General features: G+C 53.3%; 1 protein-coding gene across 1 annotated transcript; it reads right to left on the reverse strand.

Moving 5' to 3' along the window:
• Positions 1 to 3,123: 3,123 nt before the first annotated feature.
• Positions 3,124 to 17,288, reverse strand: LOC138793346 (chymotrypsin-like elastase family member 3B). The gene is made up of 8 exons (XM_069971876.1): positions 17,198 to 17,288; positions 14,514 to 14,602; positions 13,638 to 13,735; positions 6,778 to 6,912; positions 6,525 to 6,664; positions 5,908 to 6,050; positions 5,645 to 5,794; positions 3,124 to 3,263 (listed from the first exon to the last, which is right to left on the reverse strand). The coding sequence occupies exons 1-8, from the start codon at positions 17,235 to 17,237 to the stop codon at positions 3,246 to 3,248; spliced, it is 813 nt and encodes a 270-aa protein (XP_069827977.1). The 5' UTR covers positions 17,238 to 17,288; the 3' UTR covers positions 3,124 to 3,245.
• Between the last annotated feature and the right edge of the window lie 59 nt (positions 17,289 to 17,347).

A 17,347-nucleotide genomic window follows, 5' to 3' on the forward strand; every position in this document is an offset into this window, starting at 1 on the left:
TCTCTTTATCAAGTGTCTAATTAGACAATTGATAAAGAGACCGGACCGGTCTCGAAACGCATTGTGTCGCTGGCATAATTCTTTTAATAAATGTTATGATATTTTATATCTCTATTACCTCTTGGACCTGCGCCTGTTTTACCCGCCTTGGAGTGGAGGAGGATACTGACGATCATACATTAGCTGTCCAGGCTGCAGGTCTTCTCCTTCTCCCGGTCCCACGCAGCAGCAGCAGCAGCTTCGGAGCGGCCTGTCTAAGCTGACAGACCGCTCAGCCAATCACTGGCCAGGACCGCCGCGGATCTAAAGCCGATGCTGCCGTGCGGGACCGGGAGAAGGAGAAGACCTGCAGCCTGGACAGGTAATGTATGAAACAAGGGCTGCAAGGACATCGGTAATGCTTACATCGTTGATCCGGCCCTGCTCGGCCCGTGGAATAGGACCCTTAGACTGAGCCTGGTCAGCCACCGTAACTATGACACACAAGGCTTCAGGGAAGTCTCCTGCTGCCTTACATCTTTCCTCATATCTCGCGTCTCTTCCCCATATCTTACATCTCTTCCCCATATCTTGCGTCTCTTCTGCATATCTCAGGTCTCTTTCCCATATCTTGCGTCTCTTCCTAACATCTCATGTCTCTTCCCCATATCTCGTGTCTCTTTCCCGTATCCCACATCTTTCCCCATATCTCGCGTCTTTGTCTCTTCCTAACATATCATGTCTCTTCCCCATATCTAGCGTCTCTTCCCCATATCTTACGTCTCTTCTGCATATCTCAGGTCTCTTTCCCATATCTTGCGTTTCTTTCCCGTATCTCACATCTTTCCCCATATCTCGCGTCTTTGTCTCTTCCTAACATATAATGTCTCTTCCCCATATCTCGCGTCTCTTTCCCGTATCTCACATCTTTCCCCATATCTCGCGTCTTTGTGTCTCTTCCTAACATCTCATGTCTCTTCCCCATATCTTACGTCTCTTCTGCATATCTCAGGTCTCTTCCCCATATCTCGCGTCTCTTTCCCGTATCTCACATCTTTCCCCATATCTCGCGTCTTTGTCTCTTCCTAACATATAATGTCTCTTCCCCATATCTCGCGTCTCTTTCCCATATCTCACATCTTTCCCCATATCTCGCGTCTTTGTGTCTCTTCCTAACATCTCATGTCTCTTCCCCCATATCTCGCATCTCTTCCCCCATATCTTATGTCTCTTCCCCCATATCTTGTGTCTCTTCCTAACATCTTGTGTCTCTTCCCCATATCTTACATCTCTTCTGCATATCTCAGGTCTCTTCCCCCATATCTCGCGTCTCTTCTCCGTATCTTACATCTTTCCCCATATCTCGCGCCTCTTTCCCATATCTTGCATCTCTTCCTAACATCTCATGTCTCTTCCCAACATTTCATGTCTCCTCCCCATATCTTGCGTCTCTTTCCGTATCTCACATCTTTCCCCATATCTTGCGTCTTTGTGTCTCTTCCTAACATTTCATGTCTCTTCCCCATATCTCGCGTCTCTTCCCCCATATCTCGCATCTCTTCCCCTATATCTCGCATCTCTTCCCTGTATCTTACATCTCTTCCCCCATATCTCGCAACTCTTCCCAGTATCTTAATCTCTTCCTCCATATCTTACATCTTTCCCCATATCTCGCATTGCTTCACCCTATGTTACATCTCTTCCCCATATCTCGCGTCTCTTCTCCGTATCTTACATCTCTTCTCCCATATCTCGCGTCTCTTCCTAACATCTCATGTCTCTTCCCCATATCTCGCATCTTTTCCCCCATATCTCCCGTCTCTTCCTAACATCTCATGTCTCTTCCCCCATATCTCGCATCTCTTCCCCATATCTCGCGTCTCTTCTCCGTATCTTACATCTCTTCTCCCATATCTCGCGCTTCTTCCTAACATCTCATGTCTCTTCCCCCATATCTCGCATCTCTTCCCCATATCTCGCGTCTCTTCCCTGTATCTTACATATTTTCCCCCATATCTTGCGTCTCTTCCTAACATCTCATGTCTCTTCTCCATATCTTCTATCTGGTTCAGAGGATTCAGTAGCTGTCACCCCTCATGAGGAGGCATCTCCTATATGTCTGACTGGCGTGGAGTTACAGCCGGAGGCCTCCCGCAGCATAGAGGACATTGTGGAGTCACTACAGAGCCAGCGCCAGCCAAAGCAAACAAGATAAGTAATCAGCGGGTGGTGACACGGCCCAGACGCCTCCTATCACCTTGAGGAAACCTGTGTAACATTCCCAATGGCAGCGGTCTGACTGCTGTACTGTACGGCCTGGGAAGAGGATACAGATCCCGGAGACCAAGCCACAACAGTGCGCTAGGGGCAATGTATACCCATGGGGCGACAGTGCGCTGGGGGGCAATGTATACCCATGGGGCGACAGTGCGCTGGGGGGCAATGTATACCCATGGGGCGACAGTGCGCTGGGGGGCAATGTATACCCATGGGGCGACAGTGCGCTGGGGGGCAATGTATACCCAAGGGGCGACAGTGCGCTGGGGGGCAATGTATCGCCATGGGGCGACAGTGCGCTGGGGGGCAATGTATACCCATGGGGCGACAGTGCGCTGGGGGGCAATGTATACCCATGGGGCGACAGTGCGCTGGGGGGCAATGTATACCCAAGGGGCGACAGTGCGCTGGGGGGCAATGTATACCCATGGGGCGACAGTGCTCTGGGGGGCAATGTATACCCAAGGGGCGACAGTGCGCTGGGGGGCAATGTATACCCATGGGGCGACAGTGCGCTGGGGGGCATTGTATACCCAAGGGGCGACAGTGCGCTGGGGGGCAATGTATCGCCATGGGGCGACAGTGCGCTGGGGGGCAATGTATACCCATGGGGCGACAGTGCGCTGGGGGGCAATGTATACCCATGGGGCGACAGTGCGCTGGGGGGCAATGTATACCCATGGGGCGACAGTGCGCTGGGGGGCAATGTATACCCAAGGGGCGACAGTGCGCTGGGGGGCAATGTATCGCCATGGGGTCTCCTCTAGTTACAGCACCTCCCTCCACTAACCAGGAGACCAGACAGGAGACCCTAAAATACTCTGCGCTGCTGTCAATAATTCTGACTAATAAAGAAAGGAAAAAACAGAAGGTGCAGTTTCTCTCTTTATTGGAGGTCTCGGGGGGTGGTATGGCCGCCATGAATCCTGATCACCATATGACGTCTGTGCATCGGTAATCCACGTCCCCAGGAAACGCATCGCCAACAATTAGCTTCTGGTGATTGTCTGTAAATACGAGAACTAGGAGTGTGATTGCTGACCGTGCATTCCTGTATGATCACATGACCTCAGATCCCGCCCCATTTCTGTATGATCATGGGATCTCTGACCCCGCCCCTCCTAGTCTGATCAGTGTGATCCCTGACCCCGCCCCCGCCTAGTCTGATCAGTGTGATCCCTGACCCCGCCCCTCCTTCTCTGATCATTGTGATCCCTGACCCCGCCCCCTCCTAGTCTGATCAGTGTATCCCTGACCCCGCCCCCGCCTAGTCTGATCAGTGTGATCCCTGACCCCGCCCCCGCCTAGTCTGATCAGTGTGATCCCTGACCCCGCCCCTCCTTCTCTGATCATTGTGATCCCTGACCCCGCCCCCGCCTAGTCTGATCAGTGTGATCCCTGACCCCGCCCCTCCTAGTCTGATCAGTGTGATCCCTGACCCCACCCCATCCTAGTCTGATCAGTGTGATCCCTGACCCCGCCCCCTCCTAGTCTGATCAGTGTGATCCCTGACTCTGCCCCCTCCTAGTCTGATCAGTGTGATCCCTGACCCCGCCCCCTCCTAGTCTGATCAGTGTGATCCCTGACCCTGCCCCCTCCTAGTCTGATCAGTGTGATTCCTGACTCCGCCCCCTTCTAGTCTGATCAGTGTGATCCCTGACTCCGCCCCCTCCTAGTCTGATCAGTGTGATCCCTGACCCCGCCCCTCCTAGTCTGATCAGTGTGATCCCTAACCCCGCCCCCCCCTAGTCTGATCAGTGTGATCCCTAACCCCGCCCCCCCCTAGTCTGATCAGTGTGATCCCTGACCCCGCCCCTCCTAGTCTGATCAGTGTGATCCCTAACCCCGCCCCCCCCTAGTCTGATCAGTGTGATCCCTGACCCCGCCCCCTCCTTGTCTGATCAGTGTGATCCCTGCCCCCTCCTAGTCTGATCAGTGTGATCCCTGACCCCGCCCCTCCTTGTCTGATCAGTGTGATCCCTGACCCCGCCCCCTCCTAGTCTGATCAGTGTGATCCCTGACCCCGCCCCCTCCTAGTCTGATCAGTGTGATCCCTGCCCCCTCCTAGTCTGATCAGTGTGATCCCTGCCCCTGCCCCCTCCTTGTCTGATCAGTGTGATCCCTGACCCCACCCCCTCCTAGTCTGATCAGTGTGATCCCTGACCCCGCCCCTCCTAGTCTGATCAGTGTGATCCCTGACCCCGCCCCCTCCTAGTCTGATCAGTGTGATCCCTGACCCCGCCCCCTCCTAGTCTGATCAGTGTGATCCCTGCCCCCTCCTAGTCTGATCAGTGTGATCCCTGCCCCTGCCCCCTCCTTGTCTGATCAGTGTGATCCCTGACTCCGCCCCCTCCTAGTCTGATCAGTGTGATCCCTGACCCCGCCCCTCCTAGTCTGATCAGTGTGATCCCTGACCCCGCCCCCTCCTAGTCTGATCAGTGTGATCTCTGACCCCGCCCCCTCCTAGTCTGATCAGTGTGATCCCTGACTCCGCCCACTCCTTGTCTGATCAGTGTGATCCCTGACCCCGCCCCTCCTAGTCTGATCAGTGTGATCCCTGACCCCGCCCCCTCCTAGTCTGATCAGTGTGATCTCTGACTCCGCCCCCTCCTAGTCTGATCAGTGTGATCTCTGACCCCGCCCCCTCCTAGTCTGATCAGTGTGATCCCTGACCCCGCCCCCTCCTAGTCTGATCAGTGTGATCCCTGACCCCGCCCCCTCCTAGTCTGATCAGTGTGATCCCTGACCCCGCCCCATCCTAGTCTGATCAGTGTGATCCCTGACTCCGCCCCCTCCTAGTCTGATCAGTGTGATCCCTGCCCCCTCCTTGTCTGATCAGTGTGATCCCTGACCCCGCCCCCTCCTAGTCTGATCAGTGTGATCTCTGACTCCGCCCCCTCCTAGTCTGATCAGTGTGATCTCTGACCCCGCCCCCTCCTAGTCTGATCAGTGTGATCCCTGACTCCGCCCCCTCCTAGTCTTATCAGTGTGATCCCTGACTCCGCCCCCTCCTAGTCTTATCAGTGTGATCCCTGACTCCGCCCCCTCCTAGTCTGATCAGTGTGATCCCTGCCCCTGCCCCCTCCTTGTCTGATCAGTGTGATCCCTGACCCCGCCCCCACCTCTTAGTCTGATGAGTGGGATCTCTGACTCCGCCCCCTCCTAGTCTGATCAGTGTGATCCCTGACCCCGCCCCCTCCTAGTCTGATCAGTGTGATCCCTGACCCCGCCCCCTCCTAGTCTGATCAGTGTGATCCCTGACCCCACCCCCTCCTAGTCTGATCAGTGTGATCCCTGACCCCGCCCCCTCCTAGTCTGATCAGTGTGATCCCTGACCCCGCCCCATCCTAGTCTGATCAGTGTGATCTCTGACTCCGCCCCCTCTCACCTCATTTATCCAATCAGTGAATAGTGACACGCGGGTGAATACGGAGGGTCTCTTGGGCGCGTTACAGGTGGGGGGTCCGAAGCTGACGATCCCCTGGATGTACCAGCGTCCGTCTGTGTCCTGACAGTTCAGGGGTCCCCCGGAGTCACTCTGATCACACACAAAGCACATGGATGAATACTCCCATCATACTGGAAGGCTGGGGACTACCCCAAACAAAGGGGCGGAGCTTCCATCACAGCCCCGCCCACCAAATAACTCACACTGCAGCTGGCCTTATTGCGTCCTCCGGCGCAGAGCATCAGCTCGTTCACCAACTCGCCCCACCAGTCCAACTGGGAGCACTGGGAGTCATCCACAATGGGCAGCATAGCCTGCTGGAGGACTGAGGCCTGAGGGCCATTATCTGCACAGGGCACAGAAGGGTTAATGGGGGATCCTAGAACCCATCTATGTATATAGAGGTATACAGCTCCTCCTGCCCCCTATATCTACAGCTATACACCTCCCCATATATATATATATATATATACACACACCGGTATACAGCTCCTCCTATATATACAGCTATACACCTCCCCCTATATATATATACAGCTCCTCCTGCCCCCTATATCTACAGCTATACACCTCCCCCTATATATATATATATATCTACAGCTATACACCTCCCCCTATATATATATATATATACAGCTCCTCCTGGCCCCTATATATATACAGCTCCCCCTATATATATACCGGTATACAGCTCCCCCTATATATACAGGTATACACCTCCCCTATATATATATGCACTGGTATACACCTCCACCTATATATACAGGTATACACACCTATATATATACATACATATAGGTATACAGCTGCGGTCACTCACGGGCTATTAGTCCCCATCCTGCTTGGTAACACTCCTGGTTGGCATAGAGCGGGGCTCCTCGGGGGCGGGGCAGGCACCCCAGCTGCACCTCCTCATTCAGTTCTGCCTCTCGGGGTAACTTGATGAGGGCGATATCATAACTGAGGGGGAAGAAGGACTGGATGACTGACACAGCCACAGCCTACGGACCCTGCAAGTCACCTGATCAGTCACATGATATCCAGGAGTCAGAGAGGAGGAGGATGGCACTTACCCGCACTCAGGGCAACTGTTGTCCCACTTCGGGTGAACAAAAAAGTCTTCAGGGTTAAGGTGGAAGTATTGTTCATGTCCCTCCTCCACCCGGCGGTCGTGCTCCCCCAAAACGATGCGGTACGTCTTACGGAGGCTGAAACCGAAATATGATTCGTATTATACCGCCCCCTGGTGTATTATATACAGGATGATCAGTGTTATACCGCCCCCTGGTGTACAGGATGATCAGTGTTATACCGCCCCCTGGTGTATTATATACAGGATGATCAGTGTTATACTGCCCCCTGGTGTACAGGATGATCAGTGTTATACCGCCCCCTGGTGTATTATATAAAGGATGATCAGTGTTATACCGCCCCCTGGTGTACAGGATGATCAGTGTTATACCGCCCCCTGGTGTACAGGATGATCAGTGTTATACCGCCCCCTGGTGTATTATATACAGGATGATGAGTGTTATACCGCCCCTGGTGTACAGGATGATGAGTGTTATACCGCCCCCTGGTGTACAGGATGATTAGTGTTATACCGCCCCCTGGTGTATTATATACAGGATGATGAGTGTTATACCGCCCCCTGGTGTATTATATAAAGGATGATCAGTGTTATACCGCCCCCTGGTGTATTATATACAGGATGATGAGTGTTATACCGCCCCCTGGTGTATTATATACAGGATGATCAGTGTTATACCGCCCCCTGGTGTATTATATACAGGATGATCAGTGTTATACCGCCCCCTGGTGTACAGGATGATGTGTTATACCGCCCCCTGGTGTATTATCTACAGGATGATCAGTGTTATACCGCCCCCTGGTGTATTATATACAGGATGATCAGTGTTATACTGCCCCCTGGTGTACAGGATGATCTGTGTTATACCGCCCCCTGGTGTATTATATACAGGATGATGAGTGTTATACCGCCCCTGGTGTACAGGATGATGAGTGTTATACCGCCCCCTGGTGTATTATATAAAGGATGATCAGTGTTATACTGCCCCCTGGTGTATTATATAAAGGATGATCAGTGTTATACCGCCCCCTGATGTATTATATACAGGATGATGAGTGTTATACCGCCCCCTGGTGTATTATATACAGGATGATCAGTGTTATACCGCCCCCTGGTGTATTATATACAGGATGATCAGTGTTATACCGCCCCCTGGTGTATTATATACAGGATGATCAGTGTTATACCGCCCCCTGGTGTACAGGATGATCAGTGTTATACCGCCCCCTGGTGTACAGGATGATCAGTGTTATACCGCCCCCTGGTGTACAGGATGATCAGTGTTATACCGCCCCCTGGTGTATTATATACAGGATGATCAGTGTTATACCGCCCCCTGGTGTATTATATACAGGATGATCAGTGTTATACCGCCCCCTGGTGTACAGGATGATCAGTGTTATACCGCCCCCTGGCGTATTATATACAGGATGATCAGTGTTATACCGCCCCCCTGGTGTACAGGATGATCAGTGTTATACTGCCCCCTGGTGTACAGGATGATCAATGTTATACCGCCCCCCTGGTGTACAGGATGATTAGTGTTATACCGCCCCCTGGTGTACAGGATGATCAGTGTTATACCGCCCCCTGGTGTACAGGATGATCAGTGTTATACCGCCCCCTGGTGTATTATATACAGGATGATCAGTGTTATACCGCCACCCTGGTGTACAGGATGATTAGTGTTATACCGCCCCCTGGTGTACAGGATGATCAGTGTTATACCGCCCCCCTGGTGTAATATATACAGGATGATCAGTGTTATACCGCCCCCTGGTGTACAGGATGATCAGTGTTATACCGCCCCCCTGGTGTACAGGATGATCAGTGTTATACCGCCCCCTGGTGTACAGGATGATCAGTGTTATACCGCCCCCTGGTGTATTATATACAGGATGATCAGTGTTATACCGCCCCCTGGTGTACAGGATGATCAGTGTTATACCGCCCCCTGGTGTATTATATACAGGATGATCAGTGTTATACCGCCCCCTGGTGTACAGGATGATCAGTGTTATACCGCCCCCTGATGTATTATATACAGGATGATCAGTGTTATACCGCCCCCTGGTGTACAGGATAATCAGTGTTATACTGCCCCCTGGTGTATTATATACAGGATGATCAGTGTTATACCGCCCCCTGGTGAACAGGATGATCAGTGTTATACCGCCCCCTGATGTATTATATACAGGATGATGAGTGTTATACCGCCCCCTGGTGTATTATATACAGGATGATCAGTGTTATACCGCCCCCTGGTGTATTATATACAGGATGATCAGTGTTATACCGCCCCCTGGTGTACAGGATGATGTGTTATACCGCCCCCTGGTGTATTATATACAGGATGATCAGTGTTATACCGCCCCCTGGTGTACAGGATGATCTGTGTTATACCGCCCCCTGGTGTATTATATAAAGGATGATCAGTGTTATACCGCCCCCTTGTGTACAGGATGATTAGTGTTATACCACCCCCTGGTGTACAGGATGATCAGGGTTATACCGCCCCCTGGTGTACAGGATGATCAGTGTTATACCGCCCCCTGGTGTACAGGATGATCAGTGTTATACCGCCCCCTGGTGTACAGGATGATCAGTGTTATACCGCCCCCTGGTGTATTATATACAGGATGATCAGTGTTATACCGCCCCCTGGTGTACAGGATGATCAGTGTTATACCGCCCCCTGGTGTACAGGATGATCAGTGTTATACCGCCCCCTGGTGTACAGGATGATCAGTGTTATACTGCCCCCTGGTGTATTATATACAGGATGATTAGTGTTATACTGCCCCCTGGTGTATTATATACAGGATGATCAGTGTTATACCGCCCCCTAGTGTACAGGATGATCAGTGTTATACCGCCCCCTGGTGTACAGGATGATTAGTGTTATACCGCCCCCTGGTGTATTATATACAGGATGATCAGTGTTATACCGCCCCCTGGTGTATTATATACAGGATGATCAGTGTTATACCGCCCCCTGGTGTATTATATACAGGATGATCAGTGTTATACCGCCCCCTGGTGTATTATATACAGGATGATCAGTGTTATACCGCCCCCTAGTGTACAGGATGATCAGTGTTATACCGCCCCCTGGTGTATTATATAAAGGATGATCAGTGTTATACCGCCCCCTGGTGTACAGGATGATCAGTGTTATACCGCCCCCTGGTGTATTATATACAGGATGATCAGTGTTATACCGCCCCCTGGTGTACAGGATGATCAGTGTTATACCGCCCCCTGGTGTATTATATAAAGGATGATCAGTGTTATACTGCCCCCTGGTGTAATATATACAGGATGATCAGTATTATACTGCCCCCTGGTGTAATATATACAGGATGATCAGTGTTATACCGCCCCCTGGTGTACAGGATGATCAGTGTTATACCGCCCCCTGGTGTACAGGATGATCAGTGTTATACCGCCCCCTGGTGTACAGGATGATCAGTGTTATACCGCTCCCTGGTGTATTATATACAGGATGATCAGTGTTATACCGCCCCCTGGTGTAATATATACAGGATGATCAGTGTTATACTGCCCCCTGGTGTAATATATACAGGATGATCAGTATTATACCGCCCCCTGGTGTACAGGATGATCAGTGTTATACCGCCCCCTGGTGTACAGGATGATCAGTGTTATACCGCCCCCTGGTGTATTATATAAAGGATGATCAGTGTTATACCGCCCCCTGGTGTACAGGATGATCAGTGTTATACCGCTCCCTGGTGTATTATATACAGGATGATCAGTGTTATACCGCCCCCTGGTGTACAGGATGATTAGTGTTATACTGCCCCCTGGTGTACAGGATGATCAGTGTTATACCGCCCCCTGGTGTATTATACAGGATGATCAGTGTTATACCGCCCCCTGGTTTATTATATACAGGATGATCAGTGTTATACCGCCCCCTGGTGTACAGGATGATCAGTGTTATACCGCCCCCTGGTGTATTATACAGGATGATCAGTGTTATACCGCCCCCTGGTGTATTATATACAGGATGATCTGTGTTATACCGCCCCCTGGTGTATTATATACAGGATGATCAGTGTTATACCGCCCCCTGGTGTATTATATACAGGATGATCAGTGTTATACCGCCCCCTGGTGTATTATATACAGGATGATCTGTGTTATACCGCCCCCTGGTGTACAGGATGATCAGTGTTATACCGCCCCCTGGTGTATTATACAGGATGATCAGTGTTATACCGCCCCCTGGTTTATTATATACAGGATGATCAGTGTTATACCGCCCCCTGGTGTATTATATACAGGATGATCAGTGTTATACCGCCCCCTGGTGTATTATATACAGGATGATCAGTGTTTATAACCGCCCCCTGGTGTACAGGATGATCATTGTTATACCGCCCCCTGGTGTATTATATACAGGATGATCAGTGTTATACCGCCCCCTGGTGTACAGGATGATCAGTGTTATACCGCCCCCTGGTGTACTGGATGATCAGTGTTATACCGCCCCCTGGTGTACAGGATGATCAGTGTTATACCGCCCCCTGGTGTATAATATACAGGATGATCAGTGTTATACCGCCCCCTGGTGTACAGGATGATCAGTGTTATACCGCCCCCTGGTGTATTATACAGGATGATCAGTGTTATACCGCCCCCTGGTTTATTATATACAGGATGATCAGTGTTATACCGCCCCCTGGTGTACAGGATGATTAGTGTTATACCGCCCCCTGGTGTATTATATACAGGATGATCAGTGTTATACCGCCCCCTGGTGTATTATATACAGGATGATCAGTGTTATACCGCCCCCTGGTGTACAGGATGATTAGTGTTATACTGCCCCCTGGTGTACATGATGATCAGTGTTATACCGCCCCCTGGTGTATTATACAGGATGATCAGTGTTATACCGCCCCCTGGTTTATTATATACAGGATGATCAGTGTTATACCGCCCCCTGGTGTACAGGATGATTAGTGTTATACCGCCCCCTGGTTTATTATATACAGGATGATCAGTGTTATACCGCCCCCTGGTGTATTATATACAGGATGATCAGTGTTATACCGCCCCCTGGTGTACAGGATGATCAGTGTTATACCGCCCCCTGGTGTATTATATACAGGATGATCAGTGTTATACCGCCCCCTGGTGTACAGGATGATGTGTTATACCGCCCCCTGGTGTAATATATACAGGATGATCAGTGTTATACCGCCCCCTGGTGTACAGGATGATCATTGTTATACCGCCCCCTGGTGTATTATATACAGGATGATCAGTGTTATACCGCCCCCTGGTGTACAGGATGATCAGTGTTATACCGCCCCCTGGTGTACAGGATGATCAGTGTTATACCGCCCCCTGGTGTACAGGATGATCAGTGTTATACCGCCCCCTGGTGTATTATATACAGGATGATCAGTGTTATACCGCCCCCTGGTGTATTATATACAGGATGATCAGTGTTATACCGCCCCCTGGTGTATTATATACAGGATGATCAGTGTTATACCGCCCCCTGGTGTACAGGATGATCAGTGTTATACCGCCCCCTGGTGTACAGGATGATCAGTGTTATACCGCCCCCTGGTGTACAGGATGATCAGTGTTATACCGCCCCCTGGTGTATTATATACAGGATGATCAGTGTTATACCGCCCCCTGGTGTACAGGATGATCAGTGTTATACCGCCCCCTGGTGTATTATATACAGGATGATCAGTGTTATACCGCCCCCTGGTGTACAGGATGATCAGTGTTATACCGCCCCCTGGTGTATTATATACAGGATGATCAGTGTTATACCGCCCCCTGGTGTACAGGATGATCAGTGTTATACCGCCCCCTGGTGTACAGGATGATCAGTGTTATACCGCCCCCTGGTGTATTATATACAGGATGATCAGTGTTATACCGCCCCCTGGTGTACAGGATGATCAGTGTTATACCGCCCCCTGGTGTACAGGATGATCAGTGTTATACCGCCCCCTGGTGTATTATATACAGGATGATCAGTGTTATACCGCCCCCTGGTGTATTATATACAGGATGTTCAGTGTTATACCGCCCCCTGGTGTACAGGATGATCAGTGTTATACCGCCCCCTGGTGTACAGGATGATTAGTGTTATACCGCCCCCTGGTGTATTATATACAGGATGATCAGTGTTATACCGCCCCCTGGTGTACAGGATGATCAGTGTTATACCGCCCCCTGGTGTACAGGATGATCAGTGTTATTCCGCCCCCTGGTTTATTATATACAGGATGATCAGTGTTATACCGCCCCCCTGGTGTATTATATACAGGATGATCAGTGTTATACCGCCCCCTGGTGTATTATATACAGGATGATCAGTGTTATACCGCCCCCTGGTGTACAGGATGATCAGTGTTATACCGCCCCCTGGTGTACAGGATGATCAGTGTTATACCGCCCCCTGGTGTACAGGATGATCAGTGTTATACCGCCCCCTGGTGTACAGGATGATCAGTGTTATACCGCCCCCTGGTGTATTATATACAGGATGATCAGTGTTATACCGCCCCCTGGTGTACAGGATGATCAGTGTTATACCGCCCCCTGGTGTACAGGATGATCAGTGTTATACCGCCCCCTGGTGTATTATATACAGGATGATCAGTGTTATACCGCCCCCTGGTGTATTATATACAGGATGATCAGTGTTATACCGCCCCCTGGTGTACAGGATGATCAGTGTTATACCGCCCCCTGGTGTACAGGATGATCAGTGTTATACCGCCCCCTGGTGTATTATATACAGGATGATCAGTGTTATACCGCCCCTCACTCCTATGAACCTACTTGATGCAATGTGCTGCAGTCAGTACCCAGCGTGCTGCGATCAGGCTGGCGCCACAGTTATGGACGTAATCGCCATCATACAGAACCTGCTGAGACGCCTGGAAGTCACCAGAGAGGAGATCAGTATATGGGGGCACAGCATGTCTTCCAGAGCTGCACTCACAATCCTTATCCTCCAGAGCTGCGTTTACTAATCCCATCCTCCAGAGCTGCGCTCACTATTCTCATCCTCCAGAGCTGCGCTCACTAATCCCATCCTCCAGAGCTGCGCTCACTAATCCCATCCTTCAGAGCTGCGCTCACTATTCTCATCCTCCAGAGCTGCGCTCACTATTCTCATCCTCCAGAGCTGCACTCACTAATCCCATCCTCCAGAGCTGCGCTCACTATTCTCATCCTCCAGAGCTGCGCTCACTATTCTCATCCTCCAGAGCTGCACTCACTAATCCCATCCTCCAGAGCTGCACTCACTAATCCCATCCTCCAGAGCTGCGCTCACTAATCCCACCCTTTAGAGCTGCGCTCACTAATCCCATCCTTCAGAGCTGCGCTCACTATTCTCATCCTCCAGAGCTGCGCTCACTATTCTCATCCTCCAGAGCTGCGCTCACTATTTTCATCCTCCAGAGCTACGCTCACTAATCCCATCCTCCAGAGCTGCGCTCACTATTCTCATCCTCCAGAGCTGCACTCACTAATCCCATCCTCCAGAGCTGCGCTCACTAATCCCATCCCCCAGAGCTGCACTCACGATCCTTATCCTCCAGAGCTGCGCTGAATAATCCCATCCTCCAGAGCTGCGCTCACGATCCTTATCCTCCAGAGCTGCGCTCACTATTCTGTAGGCAGCAGGATAGCAGTATAGCAGTCACTCACCATCCAGGGCCAGCTGTACGGCACTGCGTCTTCTCCATTGACAATACGAGTGGTGGGCCGGTAAGTGGGCACCCCGCAGCCATGGGAGGCTGAGAAAGCGAAAGACGGACACAACTAGTTAGTAGGAGAGAGAATGGGGGACAGGAGGACGGGGGACAGGATGGTGGAGGGCAGGAGGACGGGGGACAGGAGGACGGGGGACAGGATGGTGGAGGACAGGGGACAGGAGGGCGGGGGACAGGATGGTGAAGGACAGGAGGGCAGGGGACAGGATGGTGGAGGACAGGATGGTGGAGGACAGGGGACAGGAGGACAGGGGACAGGATGGTGGAGGACAGGATGGTGGAGGACAGGAGGGCAGGGGACAGGAGGGCGGGGGACAGGATGGTGGAGGGCAGGGGACAGGAGGGCGGGGGACAGGAGGGCAGGGGACAGGATGGTGGAGGACAGGAGGGCAGGGGACAGGAGGGCGGGGGACAGGAGGACGGGGGACAGGATGGTGGAGGACAGGATGGTGGAGGGCGGGGGACAGGATGGTGAAGGACAGGAGGGCAGGGGACAGGATGGTGGAGGACAGGAGGGCAGGGGACAGGAGGGCGGGGGACAGGAGGACAGGGGACAGGAGGACGGGGGACAGGATGGTGGAGGACAGGATGGTGGAGGGCGGGGTACAGGAGGACGGGGGACAGGATGGTGGAGGACAGGGGACAGGAAGGGGACAGGAGGGCGGGGGACAGGATGGTGGAGGGCAGGAGGACGGGGGACAGGAGGACGGGGGACAGGATGGTGGAGGACAGGATGGTGGAGGGCGGGGGGCGGGGGACAGGAGGACGGGGGACAGGATGGTGGAGGACAGGGGACAGGAGGACGGGGGACAGGAAGGGGACAGGAGGGCGGGGGACAGGATGGTGGAGGACAGGGGACAGGAGGGCAGGGGACACAAGAACGGGGGACAGGAAGGTGGAGGACAGGAGGACAGAGGACAGGATGGTGGAGAGCAGGAGGACGGGGGACAGGGGGACAGGGGGACAGGGGACAGGATGGTGGAGGACAGGATGGTGGAGGACGGGGGACAGGAGGACGGGGGACAGGATGGTGGAGGACGGGGGACAGGAGGGCGGGGGACACAAGAACGGGGGACAGGAAGGTGGAGGACAGGAGGACAGGGTACAGGAGGACGGGGGACAGGTAGGTGGAGGACAGGGGACAGGAGGACGGGGGACAGGTAGGTGGAGGATAGAGGACATTAGGACGGGGGACAGGAAGGTGGAGGACAGGAGGACGGGGGACAGGTAGGTGGAGGACAAGGGACAGGAGAACGGAAGACAGGAGGACGGGGGACAGGAAGGTGGAGGACAGGGTACAGGAGGACGGGGGACAGGTAGGTGGAGGACAGGGGACATTAGGACGGGGGACAGGAAGGTGGAGGACGGGGGACAGGTAGGTGGAGGACAGGGGACAGGAGGACGGGAGACAGGAGGACAGGGGACAGGAGGACGGGGGACAGGTAGGTGGAGGACAGGGGACATTAGGACAGGGGACAGGAGGATGGGGGACAGGAGGACGGGGGACAGGAAGGTAGAGGAAGGGGGACAGGAAGGGGACAAGAGGATGGGGAACAGGAAGGTGGAGGACGGGGGAAAGGAAGGTGGAGGACGGGGGACAGGAGGACGGGGGACAGGAAGGTGGAGGACGGGACAGGAGGACGGGGGACAGGAAGGTAGAGGAAGGGGGACAGGAAGGGGGACAGGAAGGGGACAAGAGGACGGGGAACAGGAAGGTGGAGGACGGGGGAAAGGAAGGTGGAGGACAGGGGACAGGAGGACGGGGGACAAGAGGACGGGGGACAGGAAGGTGGAGGACAGGGGACAGGAGGACAGGGGACAGGTAGGTGGAGGACGGGGGACAGGTAGGTAGAGAACAGGGAACAGGAGGACGGGGGACAGGAAGGGGACAAGAGGACGGGGGACAGGAAGGTGGAGGACGGGGGACAGGAAGGTGGAGGACAGGGTACAGGAGGACGGGGGACAGGTAGGTGGAGGACGAGACATTAGGACGGGGGACAGGAAGGTGGAGGACGGGGGACAGGTAGGTGGAGGACAGGGAACAGGAGGACGGGAGACAGGAGGACGGAGGGCAGGAAGGTGGAGGACAGGGGACAGGAGGACGGGGGACAGGAGGACGGGGGACAGGAAGGGAACAAGAGGACGGGGGACAGGAAGGTGGAGGACGGGGGAAAGGAAGGTGGAGGACAGGGGACAGGAGGACGGAGGGCAGAAGGATGGGGGACAGGAAGGTGGAGGACGGGGGAAAGGAAGGGAACAAGAGGACGGGGGACAGGAAGGTGGAGGACGGGGGACAGGAGGACGGAGGGCAGAAGGATGGGGGACAGGAAGGTGGAGGACGGGGGACAGGAAGGTGGAGGACGGGGGACAGGAAGGTGGAGGACTAGGGACAGGAAGGTGGAGGACTAGGGACAGGAAGGTGGAGGACTAGGGACAGGAAGGTGGAGGACGGGGGGCAGAAGGATGGGGCACAGGAAGGTGGACGGGGGGGACAGGGGGACTGGGAGAGCAGAAATAGAAGACAGGAGGGCGGGGGACAGTAGGACGGGGGTAAGGGGGACAGTAGGACGGGGGATAGGATTTCAGGGATAGGAGGGTAGGAGACGGGGTTGCACTCACCCACTGCGGCCAGCAGCACCGTCACCAGCAGTCTCAGCATCTCAGTGATGGCCGCTCAGGGGCCCCGGGCTCTATATATGCTGCTGAGTGACATCATGGGAAGACTCCATATGGTGAGGGAGAGTGAGGGGGAGTCACCCCCCCCCCCGC

This window comes from Dendropsophus ebraccatus, chromosome 5, assembly GCF_027789765.1.
Source record: "Dendropsophus ebraccatus isolate aDenEbr1 chromosome 5, aDenEbr1.pat, whole genome shotgun sequence".
Classification (NCBI taxonomy): Eukaryota; Metazoa; Chordata; class Amphibia; order Anura; family Hylidae; genus Dendropsophus; species Dendropsophus ebraccatus.